We start from the raw sequence: 19,061 nt of genomic DNA on the forward strand, positions 1-19,061 counted from the left end.
ACTGATCCATCAATCGCGCTCTGGTACATGTCAGCTGAGAGCTGGAAGATTCATTTGAGATGCAGCTCAGCACTGTGTTCAAGTTTGTTTGTTTTTTTGTTTGTTTGTTTTTTATATAGGCCAGCTGATTGTAGGCCTGTGAGTTTTAAATGACTACAAGTTTAATTTATTGTAATGACGGTGGTTATCCAAATAATAAGCTAAAACATGCACACACACGCACATTAGCTAGCTCCGTCTTATTTTAATATCAGGCTAACCAATGGCGGTGACAATATCTTAGCCAAAATAACCTTAACACACATGGAAAATAAGAAAGCAATATCATACACGTATAGTTGTAAAAGCTCTTACCTCAATGTGTGTTTTTTAGATTAGACGCTGAAGTCTTGTAAGCTGAAATGACTGTAGAGGTCAAAGTTGGCACTGCATCTGGACGCTGTCTCCGTTTCTCCCTCTGCACATGAACAATCCCTCCAGGTACGGCCACGGGCACGCGGGTATGGCCACGGGCACGCGTCCTCCGTCTTTTCTGCTCGTTCTCATGGTTGACAGTGTTGTCCTCTGTCTCCGTTTTGGCTTCTTTGTCTCCAAATCTTCGGTCTATAAAGTAGTTTGTACTCCACCATTCAGCACCTCCAGACTGTGCCTGCTGCTGCAGCGGAGTTTATTCTTTGCTTACGTCTTAAATTGGCGCGGTTGCGATTGCAAAAATGCAGACGAAAGGTTTGAATATTAATTCAAATTGTGGGCGTACTCAGTAGCGACTTTTGATTTTATAAGTAGCGAAGTAGATTACATGGTGTAAGTTGTACTCAAGTATGAGTAAAATTACACACTTGAAAAATTACTCATAGTACAAGTACCCAAAAAAATCTACTTAATTACAGTAACGTGAGTATTTGTAATTCATTACTTCCACCCCTGACAGTAAATTACACCGCGGTCAGCTCCATTCATATAGTTCTATCAGTGCACGTGTACACACGTTGACAACCGTAACCATGGCAGCCGAGGGTATTTAAACGCTGCACGAGGCTCCAATCGTCCGTTTACACTTGCTCGTGGACTTGTTTCGACCTGCTCCAACCTCAGCCTGTGGAAAGCTAAGTTTTGCAAAACATTTGACTGAAAGCGGATATAACCTGAGAGCACAACAAGTACTTCATCTGTTTGTACTTGTTTCTGTTTTTCAAGTTTGAAGATGGCTCGCCGTGGACCCGGACTCCTCGACTGTCACCTGGACTTCGCTGCAGGTACGTTTGAAAATTTCTTTAACTTTAAATGACTGTAATAATTTAACAAGTTCCAGTGTGAATATCAAGTTTTAACGTGATCAAATATGTGTATTCAAGATTGTTTCCCGTAAATTGTTTGTATGCTTTAAATTTTCCGGGAGAGGTGTAGAAATTATTAACGACCGGTGTATGAATACGAAAAAAAGGTGTTACTTTGATGTGAAGGCTTCAAATTTGACACTTTTCTTTAAAATGAAATGGTTAAAAATAGCTTAATGGACTAAAATTTGTAAAATGCCCAAAAATCCGTTTCTGTGGTAACGGCATCTTCAAGCTGTCATGGCGTCAGAACACGCAGATCCAGGTCCCCTCCTGACATCCTTTTCTTCTCCGGATCAAAGGCTTTAATGACAAACGATATTTTTTCTCTGCTGCAAAACACAAAGATAAAAAAATACAAATAAAATAATATCAAAAGAATATGAAAACAGTAGTAATAATGGCATTAAGACCCATCTTCTGTTACGGTAATGCTTTTAACCTTATTGGATAGCAGAGAGAGATATTGTACGCGGGGATATTTCCACAGGGATATTTCCACAGGGGTAGCATGTTTACCACAGATTAGATGTGTCTGTCCTTATGGCAGATACAGTCCTTGTGCACATTTCTAAAAATGTGGATTCTGAGTTAAGAGTTTGTTTGTTTGTTTGTTTTTCACTTGACCATCATTTTCAGACATACCTGCAGAGCTTTGTGTGTGCAATTTTTACTCTTGCCAAGGAGGTTGTGTTTTTATTAAAAAAAAAATGCGATTGGTACATGTGGTCTAAATGTTACATTATGGTTTGCATAATGTAACTTTGCTTAGGCTGCTGCCCCCGCGACCCGGCCCCGGACAAAGCGGATGAAGATGGCTGGATGGATGGTTTGCATCCACATATTTAACCTCTGAGCTTTTTTCAAAATGTGTGACATCGTGAATTGTAAATAAAACAGGAGAATGAGCTGCATGGTTAGTTCTAAATGTACTGTAGTATATTTATATAATAAGTTACTCATGTTCGGCTATTTACAAATCAATACTTATTATCCATTACCTATTCCAACATAGTGTTTGCATAAAGGCTTACAAAGAACAAATAAAACAAACTGAATGTACACTAAATACAGTGTCAATATAGTGTCACCTTAAAAGTACACAGAGTGAGCTGCCTTGGTGGAGGTTTGGTGGTCTTCTATTAAAAAACTTCACTTAAAGATTGAACAAGTAGAAGTGTCATTCAGTCTGACATAAAATGCTTTTCTCTCATGCTCTGCTCAAACTAACAGATGTAGGTCTGTTGCTTTAACACTGGGTGTCTATTACATTCCTAATCTTATTTTAAAAATTGTTTCCTCACAGGGCGTCTTGACTATGTGGTTGAACGCCCTGCAGAAGAAGGCCTTCCTGAAGTCATCAGGATCCTGGATGACAGTCTCCAGAGCACCACCTCTTCTGGTGAAGCTCAGGACACTGATACCCAGCGTATCAGCGAAGGTGAGTATGGTGAGTATTTTTCCCCTCTCTCACCCTCACCCTCTTCTGATGAAGCACCAGATGCTGATGACGGTGAACAGCAAGGTGAGTATGGTGAGTACCCCCCCTACCTACCTGTAGATGATGAAGAGGTGAGTGAACAGACTGACAATTCATCTGACTGGAACGACTCAGAAGAGTGGGGGGATTGGCTTAGCGATGACTCGGGGTATGACACCATGGATGAGAGAGATGATTCCCCTCTCATCCGGGAGCACCCTCCAGGGCCGTTTTGGCACGATTGGCAACATCCTATTGCTCCAGGTGCTGCCCCCATCGCCATGCCGCCTTTTGGCCAGGCCAACGCCCCACTCTTCCCTCAAGTTGTTGCCCCAGTTGGTGACCCGCCAGCTGCTCCTCCCTCAGCTGCTCCCTCTGCTGTTCCTCCCTCAGCTGCTCCCTCTGCTGTTCCTCCCTCAGCTGCTCCCTCTGCTGTTCCTCCCTCAGCTGCTCCCTCTGCTGCTTCTTCAGCTGCTCTCTCTGCTGCTCTCTCTGCTGCTCCTTCCTCAGAAAAGAGAAGCAGAGAAGACATCTGCACCGAAGAGGTAAGTGCAAAGAGGTGCAAGGTAAGTGACCAGTTTGATGCCCCTTCAACATCCTCAGGTTGTTTTGGAGTCAGACGTTTCTGGGAGAGGCTTTTTAGCCTTTCCCTTGATGACAGTGACTCTGATTAGTTTATGTTAGAACGTGTTTTTAAACTTTGCCTTTGTGTTTTTGTTTTTACAGATATAAGAACATCTGACTCACACATGTGAAATGTATTGTTTTTTTCTTGAATAATATATGTTTTTCCCAAGCCCTAATTCACCATGCAGGACAAAGGTACGTCTGTACTTAATGTCAACACAAATAAGTAGAAAAGGTTTAAATATGATGCAGTGAACTGACTGTAGTCTCTTGTTTTTACATAAGGCATAGCCTGTGGCTAAGAATTCAACACTTCAGACGCTCAACGTCCAAGATGGAGCAAACACCCCACCCAGAAGACAGCCTTACCCCGACCAACCCGATGAGAAGGATGGATGACCAAGTGAAAAACGGGAGAGTGGTGCTGTGGTCCAACTATGTAAGTTATCACCTCACATTGACAACAAACTGTATTGAAGGCGAAATTCTTCCAATAGTTGGTATAAATCATCATCCTCTGTCAGCAGCACTGTAGGTTTAGCTTTATTTATATTTTTCATGTGTATACGTTGGGTCTAAAATTGCTTTTTAACAACATACTGCAGCTGCCAACAATGAAAATGCTGTTTTGTGTTAAAATGACAGCTTTCTTGTGTTATTGCTTTGCAGGGCAGCTGAGAGTGGACAGAGCTGCACAGAGGACCAAAGATCCACTCTCAGCACTTCATACCTGACTGGCCACAGCACCACCCCTCCTCACCCAGGGTGAGGAGGGTCCTGACCCCGCCTGCACAGAGGGAGTTGTGAACATGCACTTCTGTGTCGGTGGGTTTAGGATCCTCCTCACACTCACACTGATGAAGACTGTCACTGGAAGATGTCTCCATTGCATCAGCAGGACGTAAGCATTTGTAAAATATTACAGTTTGTGATGTTTTATACATATTTTTATTGCATCATTTAAAACTATGAGATATAAAATAAACCAATTTTCATAACATTTTCTGTGTATTTAGTTGTTTTCTTAATAAGTTATTTGGAACATCATCGCAACCTGTCAGCTTTTTATTGAGGATTTAGAAAGTTGCTGGTGGCCCGAGTGTGTGGAGTGGGGCGTTGTTTTTGTCACATGGTGAAAGTGACCTCAGGGGGAGCAAATAGAACAACTGCACAATTTGGGGATTCACAGACTTTGGTAATCGCTAAAAACAATTAATAAAAATTGTTCTGTGTGAACTAAAAGCTCAAATATAAACCATCCTGACACAAATGATCTGCTGTTTATAAGCAGGACGGTGTTTTCATGAGCCTGGGTGAAGCTCATTTGCATGAGTTTAACCTCCTGGTCAAAAACTTGCATGACTCTGATATCACTCTAACTTTCTTCTGTTTATTTATTCATTTCTGCTAATTGTAGTAGATTAATATGTTCACCAGCTGATTCTTGGCCTGAATGTTTGAATGTTTGCAGTTTCAGGTCCTACTGATCAGTTTTAAGTATTGTAGAAAGTGAGCAGCAATTCAATCGAGTCCTGGGATGAAATGGGACAAAAGGGTAATGTGACAGCCACAGTAGTTCCCTTCCCTCGTTTAACAATGTGTAAGCAGACTGCTTTAACCTGCAATTTACTGCATGTTGTTAGGCTGCATGGTACAACCACAGGCTGCTAACCACCCGTGGTGATCGAAGGTTTTGAGGTCTTGCTTGAGCTACTGATGAAGTTTTATCAAAGCTTGTTAAGTTTCCCAACCACATTTCATCCTGATGGTCCAAGGCTTACATCTTTATGCTCACAGACGTACTTCTGTAATTAATCAGTGACCGATTTATTACTTTAAGTTACAGTGTGAGGGGCATTAATGAACATAAATCAGATTTAACTGGATTATGTGTTTAGGTCAAGAGACACAGACCTTCATCTTTAAGAGGCTCTTCCCGAATGTCTAATCACGATGTTTGTGTTTGTCTGCAGCAGAGAGGGTATAACACAAGGCCACAGTCATGTGGTATTCTTATTCTTATGTATAAAAAGGGTTCACAACTGAAAGTAAAAAGTAATACAGTTAATGCACATTCATCTTAGTTGACATAAGCATAAAGACAATGTAAATAAGATATGGAAATATTTTAAAAGTTATTATTTTTCATGTTGCATCAGTGGTTGTCATTTTATTCACCAGAACTGCGATCTGTACAATACTAATCAGCTAGTTTCTGGGATCGATTGGTAGTGTCTCCAATCTCCACTAGGGGGCTTTCGCACATTCTCCTCATTGCATTAAACTACTCTGTGAGATAACAACACAAAATCACTTGTGATTCTTTCCTTCCTGTTTTCAGGGGCTGCATTCACTGAGGAACGTAGAGGAACAGTTAATATATGACAGCCTATATTTAGTAACGTCGGGTCAGTGCAACACAACCAGGCACCTTTACATCGATAGCTCAATTGTGTCCAGCAATATTGTCAGAAACGTTTTGATACACAGACTTTGCTTATCTCATATAAATGATTGACATTAAATGCAGTCATGGGGGATCAGTTGGGCTTCAGAGGTGCAAACATAGTGTCATCAGCTGTAGTCTGTTATGTTGAAGTTGCCTCCTTCTAATGTTTTCTCTGAGGCTGCTGTAAATGTGAATATATTTACTGTGGGTTTTGCTTGAAGAAGCTTTACGTTGTGAAAAACTGAAATCTTAAATTAGAATTGTTGTGCCTTATTTTGTGGATCTTTTTACATATATTTGAAAATACTAAAATTTGTATATTTATGTATTTTTGTTTGTCTGATAGCATTGATTTATAAAATAAATCAGACATTTCAAACAGTTACTCGCTACTTACTCAGTACTTGAGTAGCCTTTTCACCAAGTACTTTTTTACTCTTACTCGAGTAACTTTTTTGACGACTACTTTTCACTTTTACTTGAGTAATAATATTTTAAAGTAATGATACTCTTACTTGAGTACAATTTTTGGATACTCGACCCACCTCTGCATCCAAGTGACTTCTTCAGTCTCAGCTGACTGCAGGTTTCCCCAACCTTACAAACACATGTGAGTGAAGTTGCCCTCCAACCTTCTTCTAATCAAACAAAATTGATGTCAAACATTTGTCCTGCAAATTATTTTGTTTGTGCAGGTTGCGTTTCTCTAATTTTATACACAGTACATGTACAGTGAGAGAGAGATGTTACATCTGTCTTCACTTGCATCCCAGTCATAGAAGCGTTGGAGGTCGTTCTTTCTCCCACTGAAAATGTCCAGATGAACAGAATCAACCTTTTGGGATTTACTTACCTGGATGATTAAGCACGCATCAAGATGTTATTTTATTAATATTTCTAAAATGATCGCAGCACACACGAACATTTTTGAAGCACAAACCAGCACAAACGTAGCAGAAACGTTTAACATCGTGTTTGATTTGGGTAATGTGGGGGGGCTGGTTGACCTTTTGACCTTTACATTTTCATTAATATCTTTAAAACAGAAGCAGCACAAATGACAATTTTAGCAGCACAAACCAGCACAAACATAGCTCAACTGATTGACACCAATTTTGTTTGATTCCATTAATGTGGGGGGGCTGGTTGACCTCTGATGACCTCTAGAAATTTTTATTAATATCTTTAAAATGATAGCAGCACAAACCAGCACAAACGTTTGATACCACTTTTGTTGGATTTGAAGAAGGTGGGGGGGCAACTTCACTCACATACATGAAGCCAATGACAAGCCTGCATCATTCCCTAATGACCACCAGGGGGCAGGAGAGCCCGGACCAACGTGCCAGAATGTTTTCTTCGGTGGGCGTGTCTAAGATATGACCACACTGCCAGCATAAGAGGAACTGGTATAACAGCAGTTTCATCACACAACATATCAGAATCAGAATCAGAACACTTTATTAATCCCGAAGGAAATTAGGGTTACAGCAGGCAGCACGCTAATGGCGCATGCGCACTTACAAAGGAACCTTCTGACCAACTTTACACAAACATCACATTGGGCAGACATGTCAGAAAGGTAGGCTGATAGGAAAAAACAACGAAAATACACTACATGAGGTAAGAGGAGGAGAAAAAAAACTCCACTCAGACTGAGCTCCTAGTGGGAGAACAGTTTGATAACAGAAAAAACACCTCAGCACAAAAGCACATGACTATCAATACACCATAGAAACACAAGACAAGCAACAGGTAAAGGGTGAGAGAGAGCCGGTGTACACAGCGCATCCGGTCCTGCAGCATCTGCGCTGGTCCAGTTGACTGCTATCATCCCCGGTAGGGCACAAGCATCGAAGGCGTTGGAAAGGGAGGGGGATGAGTGAGTGTCTATCAGTGTATATGTATGTGTGGGCGTGTCCATAGTTCAGCTGAGACAGTGTCCTTCGGCCTATCAGGCTAAGTAAACAGTCCTCCAGCCAATCCAGGTGTCCTTGCATGGGACGGGAAGAATAGCCGTAACACAGTCATTATCAGGGAGTGATTGTTCGGCTCCAGCCTTGGGCCTGCAGCTGGCGCCGTGATGGGGATCCGCAATGTTCATGTTGATTTTGTTAATATATATTTTCAGTCATATTTTGATGTGTTTTGTTGTTTTCATCACTTTTATTTGGTCTTTTTAGTTGCAGAGGTAACCATGGTTCTATGAATGAGTTTATTACAGCTTGAGACACGTTTAAGGACCAGGCAGGACAAATATTTCACAATATACAGCAGGTCCCAGAATATTCCTCAGTCTGATGAAGGCAGAGAGGTGGTTGGTATGATGGAGAGAAGGAAGACACATGGATGTGGGCACGCTGAACTCCAGCTGAGCCACCCGTCTGTCATCATTGCTGCACTGCTGGTAGTGCCTTGCTTGCATTAGCTTGCACCTCCTTCCCTCTGATTCATTCCTAGAGAGTCGTCTGATTGTTTTGGTAGGAAGCCAACATGGGCAGTGTTTCGGCATCAAACCTGAGAGTCAAGTTCAACAGACATCTGGCTCTTATGTGGAGCGTCAGACAAACTGAGACTGATGAGGAAGTCTGGCTAAAGAACGCTGGAATCTCCCACCTCGACTGATTCATGGATAAATAATCTACCTGTGGATCCTGGCAGATGTTTGAATGTGAACTGAGAGAAATCCTTTTGACTGTGGTTTTGTGGTGATCTCATTAACCTTTTATCACCTAAGTAGCATACAGGCGACCTGGAATTATTTTGTCATTTTCACTGTAAAATTCTGAGTCCCATTCTTCAGGAATCATCTGAATTTCTTCTCTAGCTCAGAATAGTTGAGGAGTGATGAGAGGCGCGAGTGGTAACATCTAGGAGGAGCTTCTGTCTGTGTTCACACAGCAGAACCAAGCACAAATGGAGCTGGAGTCTTTAAAGAGCAGCCCCACCGCTGGCTGATGGTCAGAGCATCTGCCTGAAGTGAAGGCATTTCAGGATTGAGATGTGAATGTACTGAAGAGCGATGAGTGTTGAAAAGCTGGAAGAAGTGCTTTAATCAGCTGATGAATGAAGAAAGTGGAGGACAGCTAGGAAGAGCAGAGGATTAGTAAGGAGGAGGTGAGGGCAGCTATGAAGAGGCTACTCTAGAGGACGATCCTGTGGAGTCGGTTGTTTAGGACGACAGTGGACTAACCAGGATTTTCACAGGAGGAGAACTGTACTGGTACAGATCTGCAAGCACCAGGGTGATGTACAGAGCTGCAGTAACTACAGAGGGCTGATGAGCCACAGCATGAAGATATTCAGATGTCCAGGTGTTCACTGGGAGTGAGCAGGATGGACAGGACTAGAAATGAGTCCATCAGAGGAACAGCTCAGAGTCAGAGAGGCTGGGATGATTTGCACATGTGCAGAGCAGGGAGGGTGGATGTACTGGACACAGGATGATGAAGATGGAGCAGCCAGGCCGGGGGAAAGAGGAAGACCTCAGAGGAGGTTCATGGATGTAGGGGTGTTGGTGTCACACAGGGGGATGCTGGGAGAGGCTGAGACAGAGGCTCCTAAACCAACCAGCTGAACGTCTGAAAAATCACCCGAGATCCTAACTTTGTTCCTCGTTAACTTTTATTATGGCCCTAACCAAAGATCAGTCACGTCTCCACTGATAACTGGTGACCTGCGTGATTACGTTTTTGTCCTGTTCTGGCTGCATTAAAAGTCAGTGTTTCCTGCTCATACACTGTGACGTTTAACATCAGGGGCTCTCTGCAGGTTCGTCTCACAGCTGCTGTGAGCCAGATGATTCAGGGAGTTCAGTCCAACGGGGAGTCCTCGTGCTCCATCTCTCTGCTCTCTGAGCTGCAGAGCACTGGGTGAAAGGTCATCTGAGCATTTACATAACTCAGAGCTATGCTCCTGTTGTTGCTCTTTCAGGGACAGATGAGGGTCAGTAACCTCCTATGACAAACACTTGCTAGCATGGACTGCCTTCATAAATGTACCCGTGTTCACTCAGCTGGTGAAGTCTTACAGCTCATCATTGTGTTAGTCAGGCCAAAGCAGCTTGTTTGGAACATCCAGTTATTCTCTAACCCAGATTCTAGAGACTAAACCCTTCACACTGATGTTCATCACTTAGATTAAACTCACCTTTTCCAGTACATTTCCAACTGTAGGATTGAGTATTACTGCAAATGGAGACGGTCCTCTACCTCAGCCAACACAGGAGCTTTCCTCTGCTCTCACACATAAAGACGTGTTGCTCAGTAAGGACGAGGCATTTAGCCATGTCTTCTTTAGATAAGGAATATTAACACATTTAGGATACACATGTAAAAAGTGGCACCTTTCTCACTGATGTGTGTGAGCCAGGAGCTACGAGCTGTACGTCGCACTTCTTTAACGACTGAAATCACCAATGTGCAAAGATGCACATCGAACCTGCTGAACACACGAAACAATGAACATTTTCAGGTGAAGCTGAGCTTTGAGAATCTGGCAGCAGATGTATAACGTGCAGTGATGGCTCACACGTGTCTGCTAACATGTGAAAGAAGGCAAACACACACACACACACATAAGTGAACTGTGTTTATTTCATCCACATCACAGTAACATTGTTTCCAGAGGAGCCCTCTGCTACATCAAAACTCAAACTTTAGAGCTCTTTCTCTGTGCGCTTCTTCGTAACAAGTATAGAAACCAAGCGAATGTAACAGTCGCAGAGCTTGGGTTTGGTTCAGACAGCAGAAATGATCATGGTGTGAAAATGAAGCAAGTGACCTTTAAACGACTGTGCAGAGGGGGCGGGTGCTGATGTGGTACAGCCGGTCGTTCAGGGAGGCGAGCCTTCACAGGAAGCTCATGACGGTTCCCTTTTTCCCCACTTGGTGAGGCTCCAGCGCGTTGAACACAATCACAATCCTGCCAATCAAACACAGCAGTCAGTCTGCACATCCACATGAGAGCAGCACACTCATCGCTGACAGCAGCACTAATGCTTACTGTGTTTAAACCATCATCCCAGACAGAAGACTGGCCCTGGAAGCAATCTTTCTACCAAATCAGTTCTCTACATCATCCTAATGGGAAATGCTCCACATGTGTCCAGATGATCTGCAACAACAGGAGGAAGAAGCACAAACACAGCACATCGAACACCTCTGCACCAGTGTTGTGGAGCACGGTGGTGCAGAGGTGAGGATTTGGGCTTGTTTTCTGATTGTTGCGAGTGCTCTTGCTCTTGACGAAGGCGGTCGCACTTTTCTCCTCTCCCTTAGCTTCCCTGCTTAGCCTCTTGTGTCCTTGTCTAGTCTCGTGTTTTTTTGTATTACTTTTTATTACTTTTCCGTGGAACACTCTCACAGTCTGTTCTCTAAAACCTAAAAGAGAATTATGGGTTGGATCAACTGGTCCCTGAATGCAATTGACACCCCTTTCTCAACGAGAAGTCTGGGCTCGGGTGAGCCTGAGTGCTGAAGATATCTAACTATTCAGAACCATGGTAACAGGGTTCTGGCTGATCGGAGCTGGCTTGGCCCTGACTTATCGAAGAATTAAGAAAGCAGAACCGGCTGTTCAAACCCCCACAAGGCTGCCCGCTGGGATTGGAACGATGGAAGAGGCGTGAGTTTCTCAAAATGGGCTCATTGAACGCAGCATGGATAAGATCTTGGAGAAGCTTACGGCTGCTGTGAACACTCAGAATAAGATCTCTGAGCCCAAATTGGATGACGTCTCGAGGAGGCCCACTGTTGTGAGTTCTCAGAATCGGCTCTTTGAGCACAAGAATGACAACATCACAGAACGTAAGTATGGCGAAGCTCGCGGCTCTCCAACGGGAGATTGAGAGACCAGTGTTGGACTGTAGAACTGCTTTGAAATTCATATGAGCTGTTCGCACTAAAGTAAAAAGCACCATCACTTCATGCGGATACCCTCTCGGCGCCAGCTGCAGTCGCAAGGCTGGAGCTGAACAACAACACCCTGATAACGACTGTGTTTAGTCTGTTCTTCCCATTCCATGCAAGGCCACCTGGGTTGGCTGGAAGACTGTTTACTGAGCCTGGCAGGGCGAAGGACACTGTCTCAGCTGAACTCTGGACACGCCCACACATACATATACACTGATATGCACACACTCATCCTCCCTCCCTTTCCAAACGCCTTCGATGCTTGTTGCCTCCTGGGAACACGGCGGGTCTGAGCCCGCGCTGGATGGTAGCGCTGGGCAGGATGGCTGCTGTGTTTGCTTCGGATGACTCCTCACCCCCCACCCGACCCTGTGGCTGGTCACGTGCTCCATAATGTTGTGCTGTGGACATTTATGTGCTTCTTTGTGCAGAGGAGTTTTGTTGTTTCCTGTTCTCATGCTGTCCTCCCAGGAGCCCAGCATGAGTAGAGGTCTCTTTTTTTCCTCTTGTACTTTCCCATTGTAGTGTATATTTCAGTGTTTTTCTGTAACGCTACCGATCTCTGACCTGTATCCCCATGTGATGTCTGTGCTATGTATGTATGGACGGGAGGGGGGGGGTCCTATTTCACTGCAGGTGTAAACTTTGCATGTGACAAATAAAAGGCTTGATTGATTGATTGATTGACTGACTGAGTGCTGCAGTGGCATTGATTAGTGCTGGGCTCTGCTGGGATCGGGCCCAGTTTGACTTTATAGCATTCTGCAGAGTAGTAAACGTACACGCTCTTCTTTCCAAAGTATATTTATACAACAGCTGTCTACATTCAGAAAAGGCTCAGCGGCTCATGTCCGTTAGTTTATTCAGTTAGTGAATCATTAACATTCACAGCCTTTACATGTGATCACTGTCAAGCTGTTAAGGAGACAGCCTCAGTAAACAGGTAACTACAGCGAGTGTGCACAGCAGGCTCACCTGTCTTGGCTCAGATCGAGCTCCTTGGTCAGAAACTCAAAGATCTTGGCGCTGTGCTCCTTGTTCTTCTCGGCGGTGTCAGTCACACCGATAGCAGACACTGACAGGATCACACACGGAGAGGTGGAACCTGCCATCAGCATCGGCAGCCCCGGCGTCACCACCACGTTCATCCGCTGGACCAAAGACACAGACACTCGCATTGAAGCCCGACTGAGAAAGAAGGCTGCACGGGCGAGGCTTCATCAAACAAACTAAGTGTGCTTACTTCCACAGAGGGCAGCACAGGTGCACCAGTTACTCCTCTGTGTCCTCGCTGCACACGCAAAACATGACGTAGCCTTAAACACGGTCACGAGCATCAGTGCAGTTAATCCACTGAATAATACAGTGTTCAATAGTTTGGTGTTATCAGACTTTGTGCAAAGGTACAGTTCGTGTTTCTCTAAGCAGAGTCACATTCTTTCATGTACATCTCTGAGGGGTAAAATATTAGTGTTTAAAAGTTGTGGAGGTGGACACAGTAACTCTGACCTCTGACCTCCTACAGTGGCTATGACCCTGACCGAAGGTGAAGCGACGCCCTGTACGAACATTCTGCTCTCCATACTTCTGCGTTGTTTGTTGGCAAGTCTTTCTTATCTGAGAAGGTTTAAATTTTTATCATTAGCTTTTCCTTCTTTTTGAGTTGAGACAAAGCTGTGTGAAATTAGCCACGTTCCTCGCTGCTAGCACAGTAACCTGATCTGCTGGATGAAATGTATATTTTCATAGGTATTTGAAAGCTACTTGTGGCACATTGAACTGCATGCTGACAAGCCCTGACCTAACACAGTATCCCAGTTTAACTGCTCTCCTGTAAACTGGTGAGACATCGTCCTCTGTCCCGGCTCCAGATGTGAGCGGTCTCTGCCAGCATGTCATTAGGTTTGGTAAAAAACAAGAGTTCAAGCAAATGCACATACATGTTAATATTATCATTGGATCCCGATACACACGACATGCTGATTAAAATGCTGTTCATGTGTTTGTGCTCCATGGAAACTAGTTTTAGCAGCGTGCTCTTCTTCACTCGGTCAGTCACAGTTCTGTTACAAATGCAGACAAAAACACTGACAGCAGATCTCCAGAACATCACCTCGACATCCAGGTTTGTCCAAAGTCTTTGTGTTTCTCTGATGAGCATCAGTATTAAATGTGGATTCTTATTAGCAGCTTCACTGCTTGTTGGCTTTAAAGCTTTTATAGCTCTCCAAGCCTGAGTGGTCCTACACGGAGTGCGTTTGTAGCTGCTGGCTACAGCTGGAATAGGGCATTTACTTTATTCTTTACATCAGAGCAGGTGTGGGGAACGCCAGGCCTCGAGCGCCGGTGTCCTGCAGGTTTTAGACGTGTCCTTGATCTGCATGGCTAAATGACCTCCTCAGCATGTCTTGAGGTTCTCCAGAGGCCGGTGTTGTGCCAAATAGTGATTGTCTGCCAAAAATTGATTTCCGGTATTTGCCAAAAACTGATTGGTCGTATTTAAACTAGAGATGGCACGATACCACTTTTTTATGTCCGATACCGATACCGATAGCATAAATTTGGATATCTGCCGATACCGATATGAATCCGATATAGTGTTTTTTAATCAACAAAACTGTTTTTTAAATATCTTGCTGCATTTTGTATAAGTTCATACTCAAGTTTAAAACAACAACTACACTAAAGCTATTCTGTTATACCTGTATGCAAAAAAAATGTTTCATAGTTCAGCAATACTGATCAATCTAATAAACTTAGACCTACACCATCCTCCCTATTCTGGTATTTTAAAGAGTACTTAGCGTAAATATTAAGCAGCCTAACTAATAGGGTTCCAACTCCCAGCAACAACAAAAATAAATAAATAAAAATAGGGAACCACCCCTCACGCTCCACCTCATGATGCTTAATCGACGTAATCAACCTTAATTTGATGCAGTGTGAAAAAAAATGCACAGAAATCAATTATTTTTCAAGAAATATTAAATAGATTCAACATCTTTCTTCAACAAAATTGCAGACTGCACAGATGGTACCTTCCCAAAGGAAAAAGTACTATAGCTTACTAGGGTATATATATTAGACTTAATAGTTACTATATACAGTAATTGACTTCTATTCATTTTACATCAAATTAAAACTTTGGGTGTCAGATAATTATTTATTAAAAGCTCGACATTTTAAATGAGAATAAGAAAGAAAAGTATGTCTTTGTGCCCCCTTTTCCCTGTTAATGCCCTATCGGCCCCCCTGGCTAAACTTTGCTAGATCCGCCCCTGCACAGTTACCAGCCGTCAGCTACGTAGAAAAAGATCCTCGAGTAGAAAGTAATATTAAATAAATCCTAACAACAGATTATCAAGCTTAAACGTGCTGCTGTTGTTCAGCCGCTGGTTTCCTCTTTCTGGTGCAAAGTGGGCCAAAAACAAACTAGAGACACGGACTCACGACAGAAAAGCCGATCAGCTGATCGTTAAGCAGTTTCATGATTGAAGTAGCAGCAAGAAGAGGCAGTCGCTCCATATATCGTTTGTTAAGCTTAATGCAGGAATGCTTTACAAACATTCAGAGATGGACTTACACACTTGCTTTACTTCTCTCGGGATAACTTTGTCGGAGATGAAATGCCGGGTTGCTAGCGAAGCTCCAAATGCTATCCAGACCACTCTATCACGTGATGCATACTGCTCCGTTCTGAGGCGAGTTACGGCGTGTTGCAAGTTTTGTGAGGTGCTTTCGTGATATTTAATGGATCGGATTACATTTTTTATTTTTCTCCGATATCCGATCCAGTAATTTAGGTCAGTATCGGACCGATACCGATACGTAATATCGGATCGGTCCATCTCTAATTTAAACTGCTATAAATAACTTGTTGGGCTATAATATGTGAAACATATGTCAAATGGATCCCTCATGGATAACATAAAGTAGTGAGGTGTCCTGTGTGTCGAAGCTTCGAATCGCGCGTCGGGTAATCGCGGGGGCGTTTTTCTGAAGCGCGTATCGAGGCTTGCGTTGATTACGTATGCAGTGACGTTCGAGGCCTCGCGGGCAGTCCGTATCACGTGACTGATTCGGGAACTGGTTCACCGGTTCGCGCCAGATTCGAAATAAAATGGGCAGCAAAACACAGCTGATTCCCTCATCACATCGTGTTGTGGAATTGGATTACGTACATAGCTACTGGAGTACTGGACACAAATTTCTTTATCCAAACTTGTATAAACTTGCTGTGGTTTTTCTTGCAACCCCTGCTTCATCTGTGCCCTGTGAGAGGATATTTTCAAAAGCAGGAGAAATCCTCTCAAAAAAGAGGAACCGTCTTAAGCCCAGCACTGTGGGAAAGCTGCTATTTTTGAATAAAAACAAATGAAAACTTTTCCCTAGTGTCATGAGCACTGTTATACAAGCACATTCACATCACAACTCCCTCCCTTTTTGTTTCCATGTACATTCCTGTGTTAAGCTGCCAATTTATTATACACAAACATTAATTAAATTAATATAATATAAAATTAGTATAATATTAAATATAACTAATATTTAGAGTTCAGTTATTGGTGTCATGAACAATAGTAATTCCTTTATTCATTCAACTTGAAGTGCCACACACTAGTTTGTGTCATTATTGAGATGTACATAAGAATGATTACGCAGTTACACAATCATCCCAAAAACTGTGTACTGATAGTTTCCACTTTCTCTTTTGTATCAGACATACTGAGACAATATTCGGGATAAATAACCATGAAAAACAATTTATTTATTCGGTTTAGCGGTTTACACATCACATCATTATAATCATTGAGCCCGTTTCACTTGAATTGTCCACTTGATGGCGCAGTAGAGCAAATGAATCATCACAATGCTTCGAACCATGAGTCGACCAGTTGGATGGGAAGCTTCAGTTCATCATGAGGCTTCATCTCACCATCACTAACATAAAGCCATCTTGGGCCACAAACAACATTTGTGTAACAAGGTAGAAGCCGCAATCAGTTTTTGGCAGTGACTTTTATATGACCTTTATTTATGCAATTCTCATTAACATTAAAAGTCTCTTGTAAGAGTAAGTTGGCCAAGAGGACAGCAGAAATGGCAGCAAAAATTACAATAGTTCTGTAAACATATTTTAAGCGGGGCTAAAGGACCGAATTTGTTATAAAGTAACTACAGTAACACAGAGTTATACAGATACTTGAAAAACTGATAATTTTTTAATTTATAATCCTTTTGTAAACCCTGTTCACCGAAGTCTATTACCAACACATGTAAAGATTTTACTCATAAAAAATACACAGACACATTGGAAATCCGTTTTTGGCACAACACCGGGTAACAAACTCATCGTGCGATTCAGGTGAGATCTAAAACCTGCAGGTCCCCACGCGTGATCCAGAGGCTGCAGCTGCAAGAATAGAAACTACACCCTCGTTTCAGACACGTGACTATAATCCAGCGCTATCAGCCTGTGCTGTGTCCTGCTGATGGAGCTGTGATACTGAATCAACTTTGTTGACAAAGCGGCTCTTCGACGCGTGTAAAAACACTTTTGACGCTCTTTCACTGCGCGTGACTTTCACCGATTCACGCGTCATATCCAACTCTTCCCGATCGGTGCTTGTGATTGGTCACCTGTCGTACGTGGATCAGGGCTGAGAGGGTGATGAGAGAGCTGATCAGCGGACACGTATCCTCGGTGTGCGGCGCTCGCTCGCGGGCCTGTCAGCCTGGAGGTCGGGCTGGGTTCGTGTGTGTGCCGTACTCACGTCCTCGGGTTTCCCCAGAGCCGCCGCGGTGCTGGAGCACAGCCTCTTCAGAAAGGCCTCCGAGAACTGGCCGGCGGGCAGGTTGCTCTGTAGCTCGATGAAAGGCATGTTGCTGGAGCTCGCACGGACGTGGCCGTGGGAGGCTGAGACGGATGTGTCGTAAGAGCTGGCGAACCCGGAAGTAAACATGTAAAACCTTAACTCTTTACCTGGGCTGGGAAACTACAACTGTGATTGATGACGTCAGGTGTCATCAATCACAGCCCCCCCAGTCACATGACTGCGCCCCTCCCCACCACCAGCACTCACATGACTGCCCGCATGTTGGATCGTCGGCTCGCTGGTTGGGGTCCAGAAAGTGATGTGAGCACTTTGGACAGAGCCGCTCTCACTTCTACAAACCTGGACAAATGTGTTTAAACATAAACGAGACCGTCCACGGCTGCAGTGTGTGTGTGCTCCCACGCTTCAAGTCAAAACGAAACAAGCGCGAGCACTCACGGAGACCAGGTAACTTCAGCGTGGACTGTTAAACATCAGGTTCTTATGAAGCCCTACGGAGCCTCGCACGGGACTGTCCAGAGCACTGTTAAATCAAATCAAATCACTTTTATTGTCACATCACATGTGCAGGCACACTGGCACAGCACATGCGAGTGAAATTCTTGTGTGCGAGCCCCACAAGCAACAGAGATGTGCAAACACAACAACACAAACGAGCAAAATACAAGAATGGCCAACCTGAAACTAATAAATATATGTACAATATATAATAGTGTATGCATTTCTGGATGTGTATACTAAATATTTTCCTACGTGTGTGTGTGTGTGTGTGTGTGTGTGTGTGTGTGTGTGTGTGTGTGTGTGTGTGTGTGTGTATACACATTTTTACAAATTAAATAGTAAAAAAATAAAATAATAATAATAATAATAATAAAATATATAAAATATACAGAGTTGAATATGTGCAAAACAAGTGGCATTTATATACAGTGTGGAGTGCATAATGTTAGTGAACTTAACCAAGACTGACAGGGAAGACTTTGTCCCGGACGGCTGGTTTAATGTGCTCAGAGTTCAGGCCAAGCGGCCGTGTCTTCCATCGCGGTGGTTGTTTCCGAGGTCTCAGTGCTGACCTGGAGGCACGTGGACTTAAAACACTCTTGCAGGATCTCACACAGCTTCAGTTCCTTTCTCTAGTGGACCTTGCGGGGCTCCGTAGGAGCTCGTTTCCTGTTTGTGCTGTAAAGAGAAAAGTGGACTGAATCACAAAAATCGCTTTCAGGGATGTTCCAGATCAGACCTTCACACAGTCATTAGGGAGCGTTTGCATTTTAAATATATTAACCCCCAACCGGTCGCAGCAGATGCCCCGCCCCTCCCTGAGCCTGGTGCTGCTGGAGGTTTCTTCCTGTTAAAAGAGAGTTTTTCCTTCCCGCTGTCACCAAAGTGCTGCTCGTAGGGGGTCATATGATTTTGGGG

General features: G+C 43.5%; 2 protein-coding genes across 2 annotated transcripts; one reads left to right on the plus strand and one right to left on the minus strand.

Moving 5' to 3' along the window:
- Positions 1-983: 983 nt before the first annotated feature.
- On the plus strand, positions 984-4,193 carry LOC146707068 (uncharacterized). Its single transcript, XM_085458382.1, has 4 exons — positions 984-1,256; positions 2,644-3,639; positions 3,730-3,883; positions 4,114-4,193. Exons 1-2 carry the CDS (start codon positions 1,205-1,207, stop codon positions 3,489-3,491), a joined length of 900 nt encoding a protein of 299 aa, XP_085314508.1. The 5' UTR covers positions 984-1,204; the 3' UTR covers positions 3,492-3,639; positions 3,730-3,883; positions 4,114-4,193.
- Positions 4,194-10,470: 6,277 nt separating this feature from the next.
- On the minus strand, positions 10,471-17,821 carry ddt (D-dopachrome tautomerase). The gene is made up of 3 exons (XM_085458392.1): positions 17,580-17,821; positions 12,781-12,956; positions 10,471-10,816 (listed from the first exon to the last, which is right to left on the minus strand). The coding sequence occupies exons 1-3, from the start codon at positions 17,766-17,768 to the stop codon at positions 10,744-10,746; spliced, it is 438 nt and encodes a 145-aa protein (XP_085314518.1). The 5' UTR covers positions 17,769-17,821; the 3' UTR covers positions 10,471-10,743.
- Between the last annotated feature and the right edge of the window lie 1,240 nt (positions 17,822-19,061).

Source organism: Copadichromis virginalis, linkage group LG6 (genome assembly GCF_057382275.1).
Source record: "Copadichromis virginalis isolate Kocher_CV1m ecotype Utaka linkage group LG6, C_Virginalis_male_GT1.1, whole genome shotgun sequence".
NCBI classification, from domain to species: domain Eukaryota; kingdom Metazoa; phylum Chordata; class Actinopteri; order Cichliformes; family Cichlidae; genus Copadichromis; species Copadichromis virginalis.

Coding starts and splice junctions, on each gene's coding strand:
- LOC146707068 (XM_085458382.1), top strand. CDS start 1,205: ATGGCTCGCCGTGGACCCGGACTCCTCGACTGTCACCTGGACTTCGCT. Junction 1,257..2,643: donor TCACCTGGACTTCGCTGCAG/GTACGTTTGAAA, acceptor GTTTCCTCACAG/GGCGTCTTGACTATGTGGTT.
- ddt (XM_085458392.1), bottom strand. CDS start 17,768: ATGTTTACTTCCGGGTTCGCCAGCTCTTACGACACATCCGTCTCAGCC. Junction 12,957..17,579: donor CTCTGGGGAAACCCGAGGAC/GTGAGTACGGCA, acceptor TCTTTGGTCCAG/CGGATGAACGTGGTGGTGAC. Junction 10,817..12,780: donor CTCGATCTGAGCCAAGACAG/GTGAGCCTGCTG, acceptor TTTGATTGGCAG/GATTGTGATTGTGTTCAACG.